This window comes from Pongo pygmaeus, chromosome 5 (assembly GCF_028885625.2).
Source record: "Pongo pygmaeus isolate AG05252 chromosome 5, NHGRI_mPonPyg2-v2.0_pri, whole genome shotgun sequence".
NCBI lineage: Eukaryota > Metazoa > Chordata > Mammalia > Primates > Hominidae > Pongo > Pongo pygmaeus.
In genome coordinates, this window is record NC_072378.2 from 154,575,790 (window position 1) to 154,600,388 (window position 24,599).

The 24,599-nt window shown below is 37.1% G+C and overlaps 1 protein-coding gene across 6 annotated transcripts in view; it reads left to right on the forward strand.

Moving 5' to 3' along the window:
• The first annotated feature begins 1,315 nt into the window (after window positions 1-1,315).
• Window positions 1,316-24,599, forward strand: part of OPRM1 (opioid receptor mu 1) — an 82,096-nt gene continuing 58,812 nt past the window's right edge. For 4 of the 6 annotated variants that reach the window (XM_054490552.2, XM_054490558.2, XM_054490557.2 and 1 more), the window contains exon 1: window positions 1,434-1,911. In XM_054490552.2, coding sequence (XP_054346527.2) covers window positions 1,622-1,911 — 290 coding nt within the window. In that variant the 5' untranslated portion in view covers window positions 1,434-1,621. Of the gene's footprint in view, window positions 1,912-24,599 lie in introns of all 6 variants that reach the window. The other 2 variants (XM_054490553.2, XM_054490555.2) reach the window with 2 other exon arrangements.

The following is a 24,599-nucleotide window of genomic DNA, read 5'->3' on the forward strand; positions in this document are numbered from 1 at the left end:
ATTTCAGCTCAATATAAGAGAATTGTTACATTAGTTCATGGAAGAATATGTTTTAAGGTATTTTTGTTAGTCTCTAGGAAATCTCTGTAACATTTTATTGTGTAAATTATATGCTTTAATGTAAGAGGATAAAAATAATACTGAACATTGGCAAAATAGCCTATGATTAATAGAGTTTACCTATGAGTTATCTGTTTCTATGTTAAATGCCTAAAAACAATATCGGAATTAAATGTTCCTTTCAAGATCTTCCCTCCCTGCTCCCTGAGATTGCAGTTAATTTTTCAAGACCAACTGGGGACATGTATTTTCAATGTTTATGGTTAAAAGATACATACATGCACAAATATATACATGTACAGAAATGAGAATTACTTCAGAATTGGTGTTAACTTTAGGAAAAAAAAAAAGACCAAGAACTTACTCTTGGTATTTACAAATTTATTTCTAAAATAGAAGCACTTGTGGACTTAGAAGTAAGGTATAAAATTCAAAAATGTATCCGTGTTTCTCAAGGATCTTGTTGTAGGTCACTCTAATTCCATATATTATGTGGCTTTTCCTAGAATTTTCACACTAGAAAACAGACTGAGTGCAAATTTTGTTTGGTTTTAACAACCTTCTTCTCAGAAGCATATGTCTATTGAGGAAGTCTTCAGATAAAAAGGATAAATAATTCCAAACAGGTCTATGAGATTTAAGATGTGAAAGATCAACGTTATCTTTAGTTGGCTTTACTGGATGCCACAACCTTCTGAATTCTGTAACCACTTCTTATACCTGTTCCCCACTGAAACAAAATCAGAGGCAAACAGAGCTTCACCCTAAGAGAAATTGGGGAAAATGAGGAACAAGTTTTCTGCACAAAAGTTTATTTGTTTCTCATTTCTTTTTCAGAAAATAAAGGATCGCTGTTGTTCCCAACAGGTTTGTAGGGAAGCAAATTGGAGAAACATTATTACCTTTTCTTAGATGTTGGCAACGGAGGCAACAAGGACTGCAAAAGAAGATTGTGTGTCCCCCGTTCCTAAATAATCAAAATTGGCAGTAGGGATGGAAGAGCATTGGGGTTTTAGGGCTGTTAGGGTTTCATCAAGCCAATGTATTCTCTGCCAGATTTTAAGGAGAAAAAGGCGCTGGAAAATTGAGTGATGTTAGCCCCCTTTCTTATTTTTTACTGCTGCCAAAGACTAACTCTCTCTCTCCCCAACCCTTCTCTCCATCTCCCTCCCTTAGATGTGTTTGCACAGAAGAGTGCCCAGTGAAGAGACCTACTCCTTGGATCGCTTTGCGCAAAATCCACCCCTTTTCCCTCCTCCCTCCCTTCCAGCCTCCGAATCCCGCATGGCCCACCCTCCCCTCCCGCAGCGGTGCGGGGCAGGGGATGAGCCTCTGTGAACTACCAAGGTGGGAGGGGGGCTACAGGCAGAGGAGAATGTCAGATGCTCAGCTCGGTCCCCTCCGCCTGGCGCTCCTCTCTGTCTCAGCCAGGACTGGTTTCTGTAAGAAATAGCAGGAACTGTGGCAGCGGCGAAAGGAAGCGGCTGAGGCGCTTGGAACCCGAAAAGTCTCGGTGCTCCTGGCTACCTCGCACAGCGGTGCCCGGCCGGCCGTCAGTACCATGGACAGCAGCACTGTCCCCACGAACGCCAGCAATTGCACTGATGCCTCGGCGCACTCAAGTTGCTCCCCAGCACCCAGCCCCGGTTCCTGGGTCAACTTGTCCCACTTAGATGGCAACCTGTCCGACCCATGCGGTCCGAACCGCACCGACCTGGGCGGGAGAGACAGCCTGTGCCCTCCGACCGGCAGTCCCTCCATGATCACGGCCATCACGATCATGGCCCTCTACTCCATCGTGTGCGTGGTGGGGCTCTTCGGAAACTTCCTGGTCATGTATGTGATTGTCAGGTAAGGAAGGCGCCAGGGCTCCGAGCGGAGGGTTCAGCGGCTTAAGGGGGTACAAAGAGACACCTAACTCCCAAGGCTCAATGTTGGGCGGGAGGATGAAAGAGGGGAGGTAAACTGGGGGGACTCTGGAGGCGACCACGGACAGTGATTGTTATTTCTGTGAGAAAACCGACTTTTCTATTTTTTCCTCAATTGATAAAGAAAGAATTCAAAATTTCAGGAGCAGAGAAGTTGCTTTGGTAAAAGCTACAAAGGTCTAGGGGTGGGGGGCGGGGGGAAGCTATAGCATAGACTTGGAGCTCTTCCTTATACTGAGCAAAGAGGGCTCTTGGCAGAGTCCTACACTCAGTCCCTCTGCAGGAGCTATGGAAAGAGCAAGTTGTGAATAATGGGAGAGAAATTCTAGTTAGCTTTCCCAAATTTGGTTGGGGCCGTTATGTGTGTGTGTGTGTGGCGGGGGGAGCAGTCTCAAGTCTTCTCAATTGTTTTGAGATGGACCTTGGCAACTTTCCTACTCCTGCTGGCTTAGTACTTCCCTGTACCACAACCCCACCCTTTCTTCTTCCCTGCCATAGCAGCCCTCACCCAACTCTTCCTTTCATCCTGAGGCAACACTAGGTAGAGGAAGTTTTCCTAGCATCCCTCCATGGTAGTTTTCCTCTGTTATAACAAACATGACAAATGTGTTGCCTAGACCAGTTTGCCGTTAGTAGCTTCAGATCGCCTAAGTCACAAACTGCATCTGGAATAGGTAGGTTGGTTCAGGAGAACCGCAGGGCATGGCTGCATTTCAATTCCTCCACAAGTTGGAGCTAATTAGGAGTCAACAAAAGCATCATAATTCCACATTAGAAACTGCACAAACTCTTATACAGGAAGTTGTGATGGGTGCTCTAAACAAAGTGTTCTTATCAAGTAAAATTAATTCAAAAGAGTTGTGGTCCACTTTCTGTTTACCCAGATGTTCCAGGTATATTTGGCAGAGTGTGGAAGCTCCCAATATTGATTGAGATTGATATTGATTGTGTTGGTGTTGATGTGTATATTCAAATACTACATGTGAATGTGAAATGCCATATATCTGTTTTTGTTAAAGAAGATATTTTAACACTTTAAAATAGCTCCTAATTCGAGGGTTTTTTTTTTTTAACCAGGGGTATGTGTATGTAGGGAACATGGCATTTTCATATTTAGTTACAATATTTGTTTCACCTATTCAGCAAGTATTGCAGGTTTCAGTGGAGCTCTTAAATCATTTAACAATTGCTCTCTCCAGTATGCTTTCATTACCCAGGTGCTGCAAATTGCTTATAAGCAATTCTTTCTACTCCTCTGTCTGATTTCTTTAATTAATGATTTTTAAAGAGTAAAGCTAATTTCCCTGATCTTTTGATGAGGAATAAGATAAGTATTGTCTGTAAGAAAAGAGCACCATCTATTGAGAGGAAGGCTAACAACAGAAGGAAAAATGCAAGAAGATCAATGGAAGAATTCGTTTTTAAAAACATTTACTTTAAGTAATTCAATACAATGATTCACATTGAAGATTAAAAACCAAGTTTAATTTTGCAGTTATGACAATAAAAGTTATAATTGAAGGCCTGCTTTGTGAAGGGAAAATATGTTTCTCATTTTTTCTAAAAGAAATTCATAGAATCATAAACTAATCAAGCTAGAAGGGACTCTAGAGATTATCTATGCTAAGTAAATAAACTGAGGCACAGAAAATGTAAATTATTTTCTCTAAGAACAGATAGTTCATTAATTCAGTGCCACTAAATCTCTCCTAGCTAACGTAATTTTTTTTATTGTGCTGGCAAATCATGATTTGAGTTAATTCGACTATTAGGTTGACAGAGTGGGTTGATACAGCAATAATAACTTGGGAATAACAAATTATTCCCAAATTCTGTGTGAAATCCTGAAGGAAAAAAGCATGAAACAAAAATTACCAAAGCATCTAGGAATCCTGCCATCTGAAACATAGTATTTTATTCCCTTTTATTGCTTCTTGGTATTTTCCTTCCTCATTTTTCTACCCTTTAGTTTATGCTTTGCAATACAGAGAGAGCCAATAGAGTGGCAACTGGCTGTGAAATGAGCAGATTGGTCTTATTCCAGTGTAGAAGAGGTTGCTGGTTGGGTGAGTTAGTTTTAAAGGCATTACCTCTGGCCTCTTGTTGACTTGGAGAAACATGGTGACAGGGCATCTTACTGAGAACATGATATTATGCTTTATTCTTGGTACTGAAAGTTCTTACAAAATGCAGTACTATTTGAAAGGTCATCCCAAACACCCACCTGTGGCAGGCTGGGTTTTAATTGCAGGGTTAGGTAACCCTCTTGGAATGTGACTGTGAAACAGAAAAATGGGCAAGTTAGTGACAGATGAAGCCACAGGGAAAGCATCTGGGGATTGAAGCAAGTATGTCTATTTAGCTGAGAACATTTAACTGACTGTCTCCAGGCTGCGGTGTTTAAACTACAAAATGATCAGTTCAGGGATGTATTGTCCTTGCTAAAATGCTGGATATAATGTTCCATCTATTAAGTATTGAGGAGAGATGTTCACTTCCTTCCCTATTTAAAATTCAACAAATGCTATTGAATGATCAAGTAGCTGCAGTTTTCTGATTATATTAAGGTAATATTTATTAAAATGTTTTAGTACATTGAGTGAATTATGAGGCTCAGATGACTATGGCAACAACAACAACAAAAATAACTGCTAACATGGACGCTGTGATTAACTCTTTGGTTCTGTTTGTAACACCATCATCATCATCCCCTCATCAACAACATTATTAAATAGTATAACTTAAATGAGATTCTTAAACAGGGCTGCTCTAAGGAATACAAGGGAGGAAAGGAGAAACTGTAATATGTTCTAAAGATTTTAAATCCAGATGTTAAGTGATAAAAATGTTATCAGTAACCATCACCTGAAAGCTTTTTTGGTTTTAAAGAAAAATAATGCTTGGAGAATAACCTTATGAAAATTACCACAAAGATTTTAGAAAATATGATGAAAATACTACGAGAAGTAGCAATCACTTAAAATGGGATGATAGTATTTCATCGTCAAGGACTGTAAAGAAAAAAAATCAAAACAAAAAGTAACAGCCACCAGAGATGTTTCACTTTTGGGAAAATATTTAATAACTGAACCAAACTATAGAATTACCCATAACTGCAAAAACTAATATAATCCCAGATGTGTTTATGTTGGGAGATTCTTTTTCCAAGGTTTGTTCATGTAGCTATGAACATGGTATGTACAGACACTGTTGAAAAGTGGAGGGCTAGAAACTTTGAGATTTCTGTGGGCTGTGTAAACCATCCTTCCAGTAAATTTCCAATGAAGAGTGCCAAGTAATAGTACCTTCATTTTTAAGATTATTTCTTAATATGGTTAGATAAATTCTCAATATAACTAATTATCAGAGAAGAGCATTTAAATACATGCAAGATGTTATTGTCATTTCTCCTTCCTAACAAGTATTTCTGATTTTAGAAAAAGTCCTGTGAGCTTCTACTTGTTCTATATACTAAATATTTGATTCAGGTTTAAATTTAAAAATGATCAGTTATACTTAATTGAAACAGAAGTATAAGCTTTTAAACTTAATCCAGATTTGGGTAGCTACAAATTAGTGAACAATAATGTTTTATCTAATATAAGGATATATATGTGTGTGTGTATATACATATAAATTCACAAACACACATATATATTTGAATCAATTTGAATGCATATGTCACTAAATATGATCATTAGTAATTTTCATAAAATAAAAAGATAATAGTTTATTTAGAAACTCAAATATTAATAAAATTCACTTTTTTAAAACCCACAAAATATCCTAATTAGAGGATGGATTTAAAGTAAAAAACACTAAATAAAATTCAGTTCTCAATTTAATGGCTTACATTAAAAAATACTAACTTAATTGCATGGCTTTCACTTAGTAAGGGAGAGCTCCTGGTACCTGTTACAATTTGAACTTTAAGTGCTATTTTCCATATAGAAACTAATTCAAAGGAGAACAACTCTTCTTCTGTGTCTCCTAAACACACTAAATTGCTTTTACTTTCTTTGGTTGTAAGCTGTGTGTGTCATTTGCATGACATTACCAATCAACGAGTTTCCTATATTCTTCTCTCTCTCTTTTCTTTCTTGAAAGAATGACCTATCTGACATTTTATGAAACATCTCCAAAGATAAAAAATATATAATTACAGAACAATTCTTCTCTTAAAGGATGGATGGATAGATAGAGAGAGAGAGAGAGAGAGACAGACAGACTGAAACAGTTGAAGTCTCTTCTCTGCTCCCAATACCCTCCTTTCACTGAGACTACCACTATCATAAATTTAGTGGTGAGTATTCACATGCATGTTTTTAAATATTTACTACATATGGAAACACATATATATATATAGTAAACATATGGAAACACACACACATAGTAAATGTTTTTGTATGTTCTCATAACTTTTTATAATTGGTACCATATCATATGTTTAAGCTTAAACACATAATTTCCCTAATTACCCCAAGTTGTTGTAGTTCCAGTAGGCCAATGCTAGAAAATAGATGTTAAATAAAACCAACAAACATAAAAGAAAACAAACAAACATTCTGGCCATCAACTCTTCTGAGTACTTTTAACTCATCTTATTTTTTTAAAAATAAGATTATTTTTAAAAATAATCTTAAAAATTATTTGTAAAAATTTAAAAATTATTTGTAAAAATTTATTTGCAAGCTTTTTGCTAAGCTAATTGTTTTAACTAATATTTAGGTATAATACTCAAAAAAAAACCTCAGCTACTGCTGCAAAAAAATAAATCGGTTAATAAACTTAAATAAAGCACAATTTCTCTACTGCTAAGAAGAAAATAAAAATAATTAATTGGTGTCTGTATGTATTCAAATAATAAATGCTGACAATATTTATTTTGAGATTTTAAACATCTAATAGGATCTCTTACATATAAAAGTTGAAAAATATTATTTCTCCTAGGATTCCGTTTAAGGCGGTAGTTGAAACAGATATTTTAAGGTCAGCAGCAAGAAAAAATAAGCTCATTTTGATAAATAACATATGACCATATGAGATTTTAAAATGTACTAGTAGTGGTCGGGCACTGTGGCTCTTACTTACAATGCCAGTGCTTTGGGCGGCTGAGGCAGGCAGATCACCTGAGGTCAGGAGTTTGAGACTAGCCTGGGCAACATGGTGAAACGCTGTGTCTACTAAAAATAAAAAAATTAGCCGGACCAGGTGGCGCATGCCTGTAATCCAACTACTTGGGAGGCTGAGGCACAAGAATTGCTTGTACCCGGAGGCAGAGGCTGCAGTGAGCCGAGATCACGCCACTGCACTCCAGCCTGTGCAACACAGTGGGACTCCGACTCAAACAAAAAAATTAAATTGAAAAAAAAAAAAGTACTAGGGGTAAATACCAAGACTAAATGGTGCATGTCATTTTAAAATACAAGAATTCCAAGTCTTTAATCCTCACTAAGTTTAATGTTTATCTAACTGAAATAATTATCTGTGACAGCAGTCTTCAAACTTGTTTTTAGATGTACACACTTATTTCAAGAACTTGGGACCCATTATATAAAACAGATCACGGAACAACTGTCCAGATGTAACCACATGCTGAGACCAAGAGCACTGCTCACCTTGCACCCCGATACCGCCCACCAGTGCTGTCCCCAAGGGACCACCATAGAATTTCTAGGGCTCCACCAGGCAAAATTTGAAAGCAATGGCTTTCACATTGTTTCATATCCTTCTTGTGCCCACCTCATGTCCTTCGCCTCGCCTTCCACCTCAGCTGTTGGTATGGCGGTCAGTTTTGCCCAAACATAACTGAGTAACACTTCATCTTGGTTGCATCGAAATCACTTACTTTCTGCCCTAGGGCTTCTCTATTGGAGTAATTGCACTCCCTAGGAATCAGCCTGGCACTCACAAAGGCACTATTTGGAAGTTCAGGGAAGTTCCCTTGACCAGAAAATTGAAGCCTGTGGACAAATGCTGCCCTTGCTCCCCTCTCTCCTCAGGTGTACAATTCTGAGGTGCCAACTACAAGGCACGTCAGAAGGCCCTGCCCACATTGTGACCGTCTCAAGAAGATGCCTCGTTTTCCTCTTCCCTGGTTTTCTCTTCTAGTTTCCCACTCCTTGCCAAGCAACCACTTTTCAAAATGGTTCACCTTCATACAAGATCGTATCTCACACTCTGCTGAATATCCTTCCTGTTATTTTAGAATTGGTGACTATATGTTAGCACAGTAAAATCTGGTTAATAAATAGAGCTCTTACAGACCTATCAATAAAGGTTTTCTCTTAACTATCAAAAACTCATAAGAAAAATTCTGATAGGCAGCCCCAGTTAGAACTACCAAGAGAGTTCAGAAGCTAAGCTTTTCCTTCCATTTTTGTTGCTGCCTTGGGATTTAGGAAAGGCTTTTTTGGGTAAGTTTGGCTGAATGGGGAGAGAGTGGGCACCAGTCATGTCCAGGGTTCAGCTTACTTCTTTTTGAGCTCAGGGTGATAGGAGCAGAATTGTCTGTGCCATGCAAAGGAAATAAAGCCTCCTGTGCCTTCTGGCAAATTATCTAAGGGTATAAGAAAACAAACAAACGAAAAAACCTACCACTCCCTTTTCCATTAATTTCATGTTATATAGTAACGTTAAGAGTATCTTGTGATTAACTGAGCGCAAGAAAATTTCAGTCTTCAAAAGTGAGCTGAAGCATCAAATGCAGGAAACGTCATATACAACAAGTATCATATATTGAGCTTACCAAGCAACTCCTTTCTTTATCCATCCTTTCTTGCCTCAGGTAACTTTTTTTCTTTCCCCATCAATTTCTCAGATATAAATTTAGAAAGGAAGAACAGCAAGGAAGAGAAACCTTGCCCTGGCTCAGGGCCCCAAGTGTCAGTTGTGGCTTGACTTCAAGGCACTTTGTGCTTCACTCTGCTTATCTGTAAAAAGGTGCGAATTGGACTAAAAAAATCTTAAACCCTTTCTAGTACTAAAATGTCCTATGGCAACTTCAATGACTATTAAGAGCATGTTTTTCCCAGCAATACAATCTGGAGGAAAAGAGGAATCATCTACAAAACTAAACAATCGTGGTTGCCATTCCATCACAGCCCTTTGGATTCTATATAAGCTCAAATAAGTTCTGTCAAAGGGAGAAAGAGTGAGAGTGCTCTGAACTGCCAGGTGTGGTGTTTATGATTAGGACAATAAGTGAAACAGAAAGTTACAGTCAAGCCTTTATTCATATGCTTCGAGAGTATAGGCAAGTGGTTAAGTGGGAAAAGGTGCAACCCCACCATGTTTCATTCCCCCCACCCCCACCCCACAGAAGCCACAGGTGAGCATCACATGTTTGAGCAGAAATGCAGGAAGGGGAGGGGAAAGTCATCTTCTTACTGCACAGGGATCCCCAAGCAAAAGGTCCTGCTCTTTTGTGTACCTGAGGGCCTGGGTGCGAGATGGGGAAAGACAAGGAATGAAAAACAGTGAGTCAGAGTATGTGCTGCCTCCTTAAGGGTTAGGAATGCATAACCTAAAAGCGTAATTGGCAAAGGTGGAGCGTGGGCAAAATTCTCTCTCTCTCTCTATCATTCCCTGTTTAATTTATAGGAGATGGTTTTAATATTTGCCTTTAGATATTAGTCCTATCCTGGATGTTGTATTCCAAATCTGATGCAAAGAGGTTCCACCAAATCTAATCAAGTGAACTTTTGTAAACCAGTGGATAGGGCTTTCTCATAAGATGAAGTGTGTGATGGGTTTAAACGAGAGAGAGATCATTCTGTTCTGGATATGTCTGTCCAGGCAAAAATGTTAAGTACAATTCTTGTTTGTTTGTTTTTTGTTTGTTTTAAATAATATGTTAGCTTATGCACTGTATGTAAGTAGGTGTCTTCGTGTGTTCAGGCTCCTATAACAAAGTACCATAGCCTGGGTGGCTTACAAACTACAGAAATTTACTCTTACAGTGCTGGAGGCTTGAGAAGTTCATGATGAAAGCACCAGCAGATCCTGCATTTGCTGAGGGCCCTCTTGCATAGACAGCTATCTTCCCATGTCTTCACAAGGCAAAGAGGCAAGGAAGCTCTCTAGGGCCTCTTTCATAAGGGCATTAATAGTGTTCATAACGGCTCTGCTCTCATGACCTAATCACCTCCCAAAGGCCCCACCTCCAAATACCATCATACTGGGGAATAGGTTTTCAACACGTGAATTTGAGGGGAACACATTCAGTTTATAGTAGGTGTCCTAAGTGATTCAAATATTAACCACTCATATTCACTGAAAACCGTTAGTGTGATTTAAATTAACATTTAAGTAAACTAGGCCAACCTGATTCCTTCACTATCTTCCAGTATGCTTCATATTTATCTCTTCTATACTGTTTCCTTTATTTTTCTTTCTCTCTGTTTTCCCGTAACATATCTCTCATTCTTTTCCTATCAAAATGTTTCTTGTTCTTCAAGTATCAACTTAAATCCATCCTTTGTTACAGCCTCTCCAAAGTACTCCTACAACCAATTTCCCTGCAATATAACCCAAAATACATGCTACCATTGTTAAAAAAAAATTATGCATTTTCTCACGGCCTTATAAAATGTCACTTGATAAAACTTAAAGACTTGAACTATAACTATTTCTTTGTGTTTAGGTGAGAAATCCAACATTCAAAGTTGACCAACAGAACTGTATATCTTCAAAATACTGTACAATTCTAAGCTTTTAGCAATTCAGATGTACCTCAAATTATTCAAGTATAAAATCTAATTTAAATAATTTTCTCAATTCACTTTGTTCATGCATATTTAGCTTTTATCACTTGAGTCATGAAAAGTGATCTGTACCATAGATACATATTAGTAAATCATAAATTCAAATACAAACACATACATGTCTATATATGGATATATTCCTGAGTTTACAAACTTTAAAAAGGGAATATGTGGTTACTCTTATAATAAAAATGCAGAAAGTAAAATTTGAAGAAGTAAAAAAATAAAAAGTTAATATAGTCAATTCCCATTATTCATGATAGTTATGTTCCATAAAGTCATTATGACTACAGAATTCATGAATACTGAAGCTTTGCTTCTAGGGGATATATACGGCTAGGTTCCTGTGAGCCTCTGATTATAAAATTTTCATTAGCTAATGCATACATAACCTTGTTTTATATGTGTTTCTGTTTAAAGATGCTTTATTTAATATATAGCTGATTCACTAACATTGAACTCATGGTTAACAACACTATAAATCATGCCTGAACAAAGCTTCTCTAACACAAGTACTTTCCTCATAAGCCACATCACAGTCTTCTTGGCTTAGGGACACTAAGCCGAACTTCCACACTATGTTTGAGACCATTTTAAACAGTGAAGTCACCACCACCAACAACAAAAAAAAAACACAGAAATGTGAAAAATGTGGCAATAAATAGACTGTGAAAAGGACACGTGTTTACGGTACAAGCTGAAAGAAGACAGCAGAGCATTGCCTTGTTTGACCTTGCCTGAGAACCTGCACAGAGAGCAACTCAAATTTTTTGCTGCTCTACACATGTCCACACAGGTCCTCAAATGACTGCAAAAGCCAAGTATTATTTTGGGAGTAAATATTAATAGATTTTAGTGAACAGGCCAATTTTCAAATACAGAATCCTCAAATAATGAGAATCAAATGTATATAAAATGTTCCTCAAGGAAATATTTTTAAAACATTAGTAAAGAAGAAAACCAGGAAGCTATGTTCCATATTAAATATGGTAGCAAATTCACGACATGATGACAAGTTGTATGTTTTATTATAATCAGGTAGAATCGTTTGAAAACAAAATGGATTCCCATATAATTCACTCATCAGTCACCAGATACCTAACCACATCACACAAATTTAAAATATACGTAGTGCATTGATTGATTTGCATATGTTGAACCATCCTTGCATCCCAAGGATAAATCCCACTGGGTTACGAGGAGTGATTTTTCTAATGTGTTATTGAATTCTGTTTGGTAGTATTATGTTGAAGATTTTTGCATTAATATTCATCAGAGATATTGGCCTGCATTTTTCTTTTTTTGATATATCTTTGGTTTTGGCATCAGGGTAATACTGGCCTCATAGAATGAGTTTGGATGTATTCCTTCCTCTTCTATTTCTTAGAATAGTTTGAGTAGGAATGGTATTAGTTCTTCTTCAAGTATTTGATAGAATTCAGCAGTGTAGCCTCAGGTCCTGGGCTTTTCTTTACTGGAAGACTTTTTATTATGGCTTAGATCTCAGTACTTGTTATTGATCTATTCAGCTTTTGGTTTTCTTCCTGGTTCAATTTTGGTAGGTTGTATGTATATACTCAAAACAAAGGAAGTTAGTATATCAAAGAGATATCTGCACTCCTATGTTTGTTGCAGCAGCACTGTTTACAATAGGTAAGATTTGGAAGCAACCTAAGTGTCCATCAATAGATTAATGGATAAAGAAAATGTGGTACATAAACACAATGGTATACTATTCAGCCATTAAAAAGAATGAGATCCACTCATTTGCAACAACATGGATGGAACTAGAGATTATGCTGTTAAGTGAAATAAGCCAAGCACAGAAAGACAAACTTTGCGTGTTCTTACTTATTTGTGTTATCTAAAAGTCAAATCAATTGAATTCATAAACTTAGAGAGTAGAAGGATGGTGACCAGAGGCTGGAAAGGGTAAGTAGGGGCTGATGAGGGGTAGGAGGAGTTGGGGATGGCTAACAGGTACAAAAATATTAGAAAGAATAAATGAGACCTACTATCTGAAAGCACAAAATGGTGACTATAATCACCATTTTAAAATAACATATTTAAAATTGCACATTTTAAAATAACATAAAGAATGTAATTGGATTGTTTGTCACTCAAAGGATAAATGCTTGAGGGGATGGATACCTCATTTCTCATGACATGTTTATTTCACATTGTCTGCCTGTATCAAAACATTCCAAGTACCCCATAAATATATACATCTACTACATAGCCACAAAAAACAAATAATTTTAAAATTAAAATATATATTAGCATGTTCTATTTTGCATATTGAAATAAAATTTTCAAAACTAAATTGATTCCTGTATATTTCTAAAATAGAAGTTTAAGTAAAATTGTGATTATGTAATATAAGTATGTGAACGTCAAAATTATCCTGACAATGTAGGATTTCATTTGTCTGAAGTCTTATGCTTTTTTCAGTAAAGCTATAAAACATGGAAAGGAAAACTTTACCTAATAAATAATAACCATGCTATAGCTATAAAATCACAACAATTACTTGATATTTACAATTAGCAAACTTTGGAAAAATTTATTAAGCCACAAAATCCTTACTCTAATTTTTGATAAACAACTAAAAAGGGCTCTGCCTAAAATTGAATGGCTCTAAGACTGTGAATTAGCCTGCTCCCTCTAAACTGAGAATGGCAAAAATGCACAAGTAAACTAGACATTCCATATGGAAAATAAAATCCTATTTTATACCAAAATACTTTTATTAGCCAATGTAAAATTTGGATCTAAATGATTCTGAGGTAAGACTCTCATCTCATTTTACTATATTTAGAGGCACATAAGACCCTTTCATTGCATGAAGAGTGATGGCTTTGCTCAGTCTTTCCTGTAAGAGTTACAAAGTATTTATGGAGCCAATAAGCATATAAGAAAAAGCTCAACATCACGGATCATTAGAGAAATGCAAATCAAAACTACAATGAGAACCATCTCATGCCAGTCAGAATGGCGATTATTAAAACGTCAAGAAACAATAAATGCTGGTGAGGCTGTGGAGAAATAGGGAGGCTTTTACACTGTTGGTGGAAATGCAAATTAGTTCAACCATTGTGGAAGACAATGTGGCAATTCCTCAAGGATCTAGAACCAGAAATATCATTTGACCCAGCAATTCCATTACTGGGTATATACCCGAAGGAATATAAACCATTCTACTATAAAGACACATGCACACGTATGTTTATTGTAGCACTGTTTACAATAGCAAAGATGTAGAACCAACCCAAATACCCATCAATGATAGATTGGATAAAGAAAACGTGTTAAATATACACCATGGAATACTATGCAGCCATAAAAAAGAATAAGATCATATCTTTTGCAGGGACATGGATGAAGCTGGAAGCCATCATCCTCAGCAAGCTAACACAGGAACAGAAAACCAAACACTGCATGTTCTCACTCATAAGTGAGAGTTGAACAATGAGAACACATGGACACAGGGAGAGGAACAACACACACTGGGGCCTGTTGGTGGCTGGGGGGCAAGGGGACAAGGAGCATTAGGACAAATAGCTAATGCATGAGGGGCTTAAAACCTAGATGACGATTGACAGGTGCAGCAAACCACCATGGCACATGTATACCTGTGTAACAAATCTGCACGTTCTGCATATGTATCTTGGAACTTAAAGTAAAATAAAATAGGTAGAAAGTAAATATTTCTGGTTTTTACAGTCAGATAATCTCTGTCATAGCTACTCAGTTCTGCTGTTGCAGCCTAGAGGAAGCCATAGGCAACACATAGATGAATGGATATGACTGCATTTCAATAAAACTTTATATGGACACTGACACTTGAATTTCCATATAATTTTCACATGCCTCAAAACATTATTTTTCTTTTGATTTCTTTCAACCATTTAAAAATGTAAAATTGTTACTAGCTGGAAGACCACAGAAAGGAGTGATAGGCTGGGTTGTGCCCACAAGCTGTCATTTGCCAAACTCTGATACAGAACATCTTAAACACAATTTTATTCTTGCAGTGGCCATGAAATAGGAACACATCATCTTCTTTAGAAAATTTGATTACATATTGTTTACTACATGAAGGCAAACCATTTTGTTAAAGTAACCTAGTACTTAGTAGGTATGTATATTTACGGGGTATGTATATACCCACAAAAATTAAAAATTAACAAAAACCCTAGACCAACTCCCAGTATTTTTCAACATCAGAAAATAGCAACACAAATAGGAAGTTACCACAAACCAGAGCAGTTGCCATAGATTGCTATGACAGAGCATATTGCTCTTCTGGAACTGAGGTTGAAGTTGTGCTATAATAATCACCACACAAAATTATCTCTATTTCACCCCAGACCTCTGTCTCTAACCCTCAACTCTTTATTTGGCTCAGACAATCAGCAAGGTTTATTACCACCCTTAGCCAGTGATTAAGGAGTAAGTGCTTAGAAAATAGCATTTCTGAAGAATTTCTCTCTATTGGATATGCTTTGTGGTTATCTTAAATAAGTGCAATTTGCTAGGCTTGTCACAGTATTTTTGTCTTCAATCTTTTGGAAGCTTTCAGAAAAAATGGAAATTGTCATCTGCAAGTTCATGTTAACTTCTTGGCAAATATAAAATCTGTCCTCCAAGATACCTATGCCTGCACACCTGCCACCCTGCACCCACTGCATGTGACCAGATAGTGAGTGGCAGCTTCAAACTCTCTTTATGCCATTTCACACATAAAAGCTCATTGCTTGGATCTTTTTTCTTTTCTGATTTACATATTGCTCATTAAAAAAAAATGTTTTCTGCAGCTCTCAAAAGTTGCTTTGGAAAATGCTATTACTTATTCTTTGGAACTCAGACTGTCTAGCTGGGTAAAAAGGAGTGCTAGGGTAGGCCAAGGTATTCTAAAGATGTTTATAATCCCTTGGCTTCTTGTCTACAGTTTTGTTCAATGATTTCCTTAAGACTCACTGAACTCTCCACCCTGCCTGACTCTACATCCTTAACTTCGTCCCCATCCATCCATACCTAAATGACTCCTCCTTTGATCTGCCATGCTCAGAGGAAACTTTCTCACATGTACAGGAATTCTTTAGATTAGCCAGATGACCATGAGGAAAAAGTTTGCAAGAAGAGTTAAGTTAAAGGAGAGTTTAAACTGGGTGACAGAGAGTCCACTGCAAAATTTTATAATTCCCAGACTCTCTTAAGCGAGAATTGGATCTAAATTCTAGCAAGGAACCCAGACAGGATAAAATGAATAATAATTGAGTCTCCTTCCAATTAACTCATGGAACATCAGAGCCATTATATAAATCCCCACAATATGCTTAGACATGTAGAAGAAGAGTACTTTCAGATCATCTAGTCCAGTGATTCTGAATCCTGGTGGTATCTCAGAATTACCTGGAAAGTGTACGCCGGGCCCGGTGGCTCACGGCTGTAATCTCAGCACTTTGGGAGGCCGAGGCCGGCGGATCACGAGGTCAGGAGATAGGAGATCGAGACCATCCTGGCTAACACGGTGAAATCCCGTCTCTACTAAAAATACAAAAAATTAGCCGGGCGTGGCGGCGTGCACCTGTAGTCCCAGCTACTCAGGAGGCTGAAGAAGGAGAATCGTGTGGACCCGGGAGGCGGAGCTTGTAGTGAGCTGCACTCCAGCCTGGCGACAGAGCAAGACTCCGTCTCAAAAAAAAAAAAAGAAAAAAAAAATTACCTAGAAAGCTTAAAAAAAAAAAGGAAACCCATCTAAGGTTAATTGAATCAGAATCTCCAGGGACAGTGGCTCCTGGGCATAAGTAAGTGTAAAAGTTCCCCTGGTGACTCTACTATGCAGCCAAGATCAAGAAGGACAGGTCTGGTCTAACCTATCCATTTTCTGGATGAGAAAACTGAGTCCTGTTTATGAAAAATATTTAACGGATCTGTCCTTATATTTTACTTCTCTGAACTTTAAGGGGTTATTTATAGAACAAGTAGTAAATTAAATTATCTTCCAGAAAAGTGAAAGCTCAGGATGTTTTGAAAATTTCTCTAAATTTGACCAGTCATCTCTCTTCACAGTAGGCATAGTGGAGTAGATAGAGTAGTAAACATGTAATGAAAGATATGTTTAGATAAATGCTTGAGAGGATGCATACCCCATTCTCTGCAATGTGATTACTATGCATTGCATGCCTGTATCAAAACATCTCATATACTTGATAAATATACACACCTAACACCTACTAGGTACCCACAAAAATTTAAATTAAAAAAACTTGAAAAGCAGACATGTTTCGATGTCTACCCCTTACTAGTGACTACACTAGACACCTAACCTACTTGAATCTCATTAGTTAACCCTTAATAAAGGAAAAATAGCCGTATTCAACCTCACATGGGTTTTAGGTCCAAATAGATAAGATTTGGATAATAAAAATACATGAAAATATGTGGTAAACTCTAAAGTGTTCTGTAAAGCTTGGCTGGGCACGTTGGCTCATGCCTGTAATCCCAGCACTTTGGGAGGCTTTGGCGGGCAGATCACTTGAGGTCAGGAGTTCGAGACCGGCCTGGCCAACATGGTGAAACCTCATCTCTACTAAAAATACAAACATTAGCCAGGCAACATGGCTTGTGCCTGTAATCCCAGCTACTTGGGAGGCTGAGGCAGGAGAATCACTTGAACCTGAGAGGTGAAGGTTGCAGTGAGCCAAGATGGTGCCACTGCACTCCAGTCTGGGTGACAGAGTGAGACATCGTCTTAAAAAATAAATGAATAAACAAAAAAATTAATAGAAGCTAAAGAGTTTTATTAGCTCCTAATTATCTTTCCTCCCACTGGACTCACACCATCAGTGTGCAACCTACCAATACTCACTCAGGGCTTTTGCCTTTCCCTAGCTCAGATATATTATCCATTATAATATTTCAAATTACAGTTTATCTTTTTAGACTCCTAAGCTCTGCAGAGGAGAAGCTAGGCTTTGCATGAGTGTCACTGTTTCTTGTCATTCTTCTCTTCATTCCCATCAACTCCTTCTACATGCACTGGGTCATTCCAAAACCATCATGTCAGGGACATGATTATGTGAAGAAAATTCTAAGGACAGGTAACTGCAACTCATTTGGTTCCCTACTGATCAGTCTTTTTATATTATCTAATAAAGTCAGTGGGGGAAAAATGTGCAAACCGATGAAGTTCGAACAAAACAGCATTTTTGTTACTTAAATCCTGGTGTGAAAGAATCTCAAGCAGGATCTAAGTCTAAATGCTAACTGCGTGTGACAAAACTCCTTTGTCCCCAGCAGCACTGTTCATTTGAATAAGAAGAAATAACTTATAACAATGGCATTCTCTGAACACCAGCTTTGAGAATTTAGGCATTTCTAATTTCATCCCTATAAAGAGTCATCCTGACCCCTGTTGAGTCTGATTCTCTAATCACAGTAAAATTGGTCAAATGATGGAGCTCTTTTCTTTTCTTTCTTCTTTTTCTTTTTTTTTTTTTTTTTTTGAGACGGAGTCTTGCTGTGTCACCAGGCTGGAGTGCAGTGGTGCCAGCTCGGCTCACTGCAACCTCCGCCTCCCAGGTTCGAGTGATTCTTCTGCCTCAGCCTCCCGAGTAGCTGGGACTAACGGTGCTCACCACCATGCCCAGCTGATTTTTGTATTTTTAGTAGAGATGGGGTTTCACCACATTGGCCAGGATAGTCTTGATCTCTTGACCTCATAATCCACCCGCCTCAGCCTCCCAAAGTGCTGGGATTACAGGTGTGAGACAACGCGCCCGGCCTGATGGAGCTCTTTTCTCCATGAAGGACACATTAATGACAATTCTGTGGGCCCACGTGTCTATTTCTAACACCTTCACGATGGATTTTTCCAGGACTTGCAATGCGATGTCTGTCAACTTCCTAACTCAGGACAGTAAACTCTATAAATAAAGAAAGCAGAGGATGTAGCAGAGAATGACAACCGGAATCTTACAGTGCCCTTGAAAACTAAGACTCTTCCAAGTACAGAAGCTGTGGGAACAAGGAGATCAATGGAAGGGAAGGCCTCTTTGTTTCCGAGCATTTTTTCACTGAAATGCTGGGTTCAGTGCCAGTGAGAGGTTGAGCTTTTTCCGGGGGAGTATTAAATGTTAATTGAAAAACGTTGCCAGCAGTATAACCTGAACATCAGAGCCTCATTGTGCCTGCCAAGAAGAACAAGGGAAATTATTATCAACATTATAATTTCATTCTTACTCAGCCCCCATCAGCTCTGGAAAGAAAATCACATGGGCTGAATAAAATTAAATATGAGCATGTTAAAGATCCAAGGCCACTGAAATTGGTAGTCCTATTAAAAGCAGATAGCATTAATTGAAATCCTTCAAATAGTCTTTCCTTCTGATGACAAAAGGAAGCTTTCTCAACTTCCTTATAAAATAAATAAAACACATATCTAAGGACTAAAGATATTCCTTTAGTCCTTTTAATTTTATAGAACTTTACATTTTTCCCTAAATTGAGCAGTTTGAGTCTCATAAAATTTTTGTGAGTCTAAACAGGGAAGACATTGAACAGACTCATTTTAAAGAAATACACTAATTTTAAAGAATAAACATGAACTACATTTGTTGAGCACTATGTACAAAGCACTCTCTTAGGAGTTTCAGATATCAGTGAGCAAAATAGATACAGTCTGACTTTTTCCCAAAGGTACAGTCTAGTGGATAAGAAGATTAAACAATTTTACCAGTTAATAAATGCCAAGAATAGGACTATAATAACTGACCTTGTGTTCTTTCCATCACAGTATCAGAAAAACACTGTTCTCAAGGTTTATTACAATCAATTACTATAGCTCGTCTTATTCCATCACCAAGCCCATCAATGCGATAACTTCTTAATTTAAGTCTTTATTACATTTCTCAAATTTTGTTAAAGGTATTATTTATGTCTCAGAGGCAAGATAGTAGTGAGTGGAAAAGGCCTTGGTTCATTTTCATAAAAGAATGAAAAAAAGTGCTATTGACCATAATTTATAAGTATTTTTCTCAAAGTAGATACTGTAAAAATTTTACAAATAGTAAGGATATCGACACAGAAGAGCAGAGTCCTGTAGGAGTGGAATTTGTAGGAAGAAAATCTCAGGAATCATTCCTTTCAGACATTTGTTACTCTGTCACTGTATTGGAACGATGACCAGTCTACTTATGAATACCCTATCACACGAAGACAGGCAGGAGAAAAATCAAGCTGGAAGTCAAATCTGAAACTTTCACATTTTAAAAAGTTTTATATCAGTTTTGTGGAATTTAAGATGTAACTATCAAAAGAGAAATTGACACTATCTTTTAGAAAAGGGCCACTATTCTGAACAAAGAAGAAATTGTCTGCATATAAACAAATACATCACGTTTCCACAAAAGACTTTGGTATATTAGTCAATGCCACAAAGCATAACTTAAAACACATAAAGCACACCAGTGATCATTTCCACAGAAGTATTATTTTCTCAGCAATTTAGAAACTCAAAATAACAGCGTATGAATGAAGGAATTAACATGCTTTCTACACACCCTTGCTTTTATGCATCTTTAAAAAATATTTTTATATAAAGATATATGTCTTCTGCTATATCAAAAAAATTCTAACACCAGTAAGAAGATGAAAAATGATGTTTGGTATAGCTGTCATGTTTTTATTCACACAGTTGCTTGAAGTTAAGTTGATATTAAAGCAGAATATATTGGGTCAGCATTCTAGTTGAAATAGATGAAGTTGTAAAATTTAGCAGACCAAAACATTTTTGGAAAATAATTGGTCAAAGAAGCCCTTTGAAAACAGTTGTGTTTTCAGAACAATCATAGGTCAGAATGCATCAATTATCTTTAGCACACATGAGAAACATCTAGAAGCAATGTTAGTACAGTCAAAACAAAAAGTAACACTTTAGTAAATATGAATGCTTAACCTAGGCCCATATTCTAAGGACAAATAAACATGAACATAGTAGAATATTGGTCCCTAGCAATGTGCCTTGGAGAATAAATTAGCACCCATTAAATTTGAAACCCATAGAAAGCATTATCATCATCGCCATCTTCATTATCATCATCACCGTCTTCATTATCATCATCATCACTTTTACTGAAAGTAACTACAGTTCAGATTCCGTACTAACAATCCTTAAATACACTACATTAAAAAAATTTTCATCTGTACACCAGCCATTAAGGAAGGTATTAATATTTTCCAACTCTTACAGATGGGAAAAATAGAATTCAGAAAATTAGTGTAATAAGCCCAAATTTGTCCAGCTAGTAAATGATGGAAGTAAGATTTGAATCGAGAGCCACATTACCCTGAAACCTAAGTGCTTAAAAATTGTTTTATTCAATTGCATCAAGGAGAGATTTTCAAACCAGTTATTGAGGGTTCATTTGGATGGCTGACAGGTATATTAAGGTAGCTTTTATATCTTACTTTCCAGAATTGTTCCCTAATTGGCAGCCTATTTTCCTTATTGATAGGCTCTTCCTCGTGGAAATCGGAATGAAGGAAATGAGACGCCCGTCTCCTTGCAAGTCAGACCCTGGAGATTTTCCTTCTTATTAGGCTGTGACATTTTGAATTGACCTTTTGTCTCTAGGATAACTGGATCTAGGTCTGTAATTGAGTCAGCCTTTTAACCTGGTAAAATAGAACCCATCAATTATTAGTGGAACTTCTATTTACAAAACCTCTATTGTGATCTAAAGGCGCTGTCATAATCTATCCTCGGCAGCATCATTACTCAGTGTGTGACTAGTGAGTGTTAATAATTCCTATCAGCAAACTGGTCAAGAGACAGTCACTCTGCCAGGCTCAGTGCTGAAAGCTGGAGATCTAGTCAGGCTTCCTGGATGTGTTATTCAGCCAAGCACTGCGACATTTGCATATCTCCACTTACATTCATGATCCTTTTTCACACTTAAAAAAAAAAATTCCAGTTTTAGGAATGCAAGCTCCTTGAGGACAGACTGTGTCTGGTATTTTTGTTGTTGTTTGTTTGCCTGTTTTAATTCTTTTATCTCAGAACCTAACAAAGTAACAAATACTCATGTGACGTACAGTAGCTGAAATGTTCCGCTACACTGAATTTATTATAATGTTATGCTAATGCTACATTTATTTCAGCCCTTTGTGTCTCAGTGTTCCATTTCTAATTTTTGAAAGTAACTTTTAAATCATTGTTCCACTGAGAGCTAATGTTTCAAAGAAACTTGAAATTCCCAAGATAAAAATTATTGTAAAAGAGCTTTTTAAATTATTTTGATGCAAAGATATTTTCCAAGGTTATTTTCTACATTCGAGTTGAGAAGAGAACCTAAGCCCATGAAGTGTCTGCCTTTTCCTCTTTCCAATTTATTGCCACAAGGAATCCAAATGGGAGAGGGGTTATAACAAGATAATAGTAACCGAGAAAAATTGAATCTAGAAGAGGAATTAAATCTGGAAGAATCTAAGAAGAATCAATCTGGAATAAAAGGTACAACTTTACTCAAGGATTTTATTTTTGAAGCAGCACTAATTAAATTCAAGAAAAGGCATCCTGCTCCATATCCTTGCATCCCTACCCTAGCGAACAAAACACCAGATGGACAGGCTGAAGGCAGATTAGCTGGAATTACTGCCAAGTGCAAGTAACCAGGCATGTCGGTGGTACTCCAGCGAGCCTAAATAAATAGACCAAAAGAACCAAAAGTACCGAAAAGTAGTGGAAACTCCCGCTTTTTACTCATGACTCTTATCTGTAACTCTTTCTTTGCTTCTCAAATGGTTAATGGGGTCACTTATGAAAAGTATGGAAACCTAGTCCATTCAACTCCCATGCCAAATTCTTCCCATAGAGTACTCCAGTCCATTCCATATTCTTTGTCTTAGAAACAGATTGGAAAAGAATAAGGTATCTGAAGAGACTTCCAGTAAATGAGATTTTTGCTTATTGTATCAATATGATAGTCTGAAAACTGACAAACACTGAGAGAAGAATTCTTATTTGTATGAGTTTTTTCCCCCGAAAAATCAGTGGATTTCTGCCTCCCTGGGAGAAAAAGATGAGGTGGCACTAGCCATCATAACAGGAGGACAATAGGGCTAGAATGCTTCCCTAGAAAATGGGAAGAAAGAAGTCACAAGACAATGTGTCATTAAGAAATCCAGATTCATCTTAGAGATGTATCCCGCAAGGAGGTTATACTAGGTGACACAAGAAAATTTCTAGCCTCTACTCTGAACCAATTATTTCACAAATATTTAAAAGTACAAAGTCTATGTCAAGAAAAGAAATTCTTACTTCATGGAGCAGAAAATACACTGGTAATAAAATATTGGCAAATATCTCACTCTCAGTAAAATGGGTAGTAAAATTTGTGAATTTAAATATATTTAACAGTGGTGTATATTTACTTCTGGAAAGTAGATACATGGCAGGCTAATTGGAGATACTAGATTTATATTAGTTTCTGGAAAACTTTGGGGCCCACCCTAAATTAATGGTTTTCTGCTACCATCAGAGACAAAATCCTTGGCAAAATGGGCCAGGAACATGTCCCCAGTAAGTGAATTAAATACCCTCATAGACACTCTCCATGTAGTAGAACAAATTTGGAATAATTGCAACATTCCTGTCACCTACATGAGCATTACATACTCCTCTCAACACTGCCATGTTACCCGCACTGTGCTGTAACATCTAACATACCATTTAGAAATCACTTGGTTCTGGTTTGTCACCAGACTTAGGAGAGATGTGTCTCACTGTAGAACCAGTGCCTATCATGCGCTTGGCAAAAATAAAAATAAGAGAGGTGTTATTACGGAATACTATGCAGCCATAAAAAAGAATGAAATCATGTCCTTTGCAGCAACATGGATGCAGCTGGAGGCTATTCTCCTGAGGCAATGTATGCAGGAACAGAAAACCAAATACCACATGTTCTCACTTATAAGTGAGAGCTAAACATTGAGTACACATGGACAAAGAGGGGAACAACAGACACTGGGGCTTACTTGAGGGTGGAAGCTGGGAGGAGGGTTAGGATCAAAAAGCTTTTATCAGGCACTATGCTCACTACCTGAGTGACAAAATCATTTGAACAACATACTCCAGTGACATGCAATTGAGGTATGTAATAAACCTGCACATGTACTCCCTAAAACAAAAATAATAGTTGGAAAAAAAAAACGGTGTTAAGGAAATGTATGTTGACTCAATGTTGACACTAAGAAGATTTTATGGTGAACAAAAGTAATTATGAAAATATAATGCGTTCTATGAAAATTAAAAACATGCCCATAATTCTTAAGATGCTTTAATACATAAAGCTCAATAACATTTTTGTCTTTAGCTAGGAAAAGTGTGAAATGCATAACTTTGATCACAAAGTTAGAGTATTAAATATAACAAAATGTTCCCAGAGTTTGGCTGTACTTGTTAAGTTTAGAGTGATTTTTATTTTAGTTTTTATATAGTTCAGTGTTATTCAGATTTTTAAATATGAATGTCCAATAGCATAAGGAAAAATATAATTAATCATATGAAAACAAGTAAAAAGGGAGAACATTTCAGAAGTAGAAGATGATCCTGAAAAGTAATAAAGTATTGCATTAGAGAGCTTTTTTACTAAAATATAAATCAATGTTTGGAATTTTCCTATTAAAAGAATAGTTACATAATTTGTGGCTAAAAATGTTGTTAGTGCCAAATGAGTCTATTCCAAGTCGGAAGACAACTCCATATTGATTTAATAGCCCTTATTTCACTATAAGACTAAAATTTCAGGCTTTAAAAACTAATGGGACTTGTTTGCTTTGC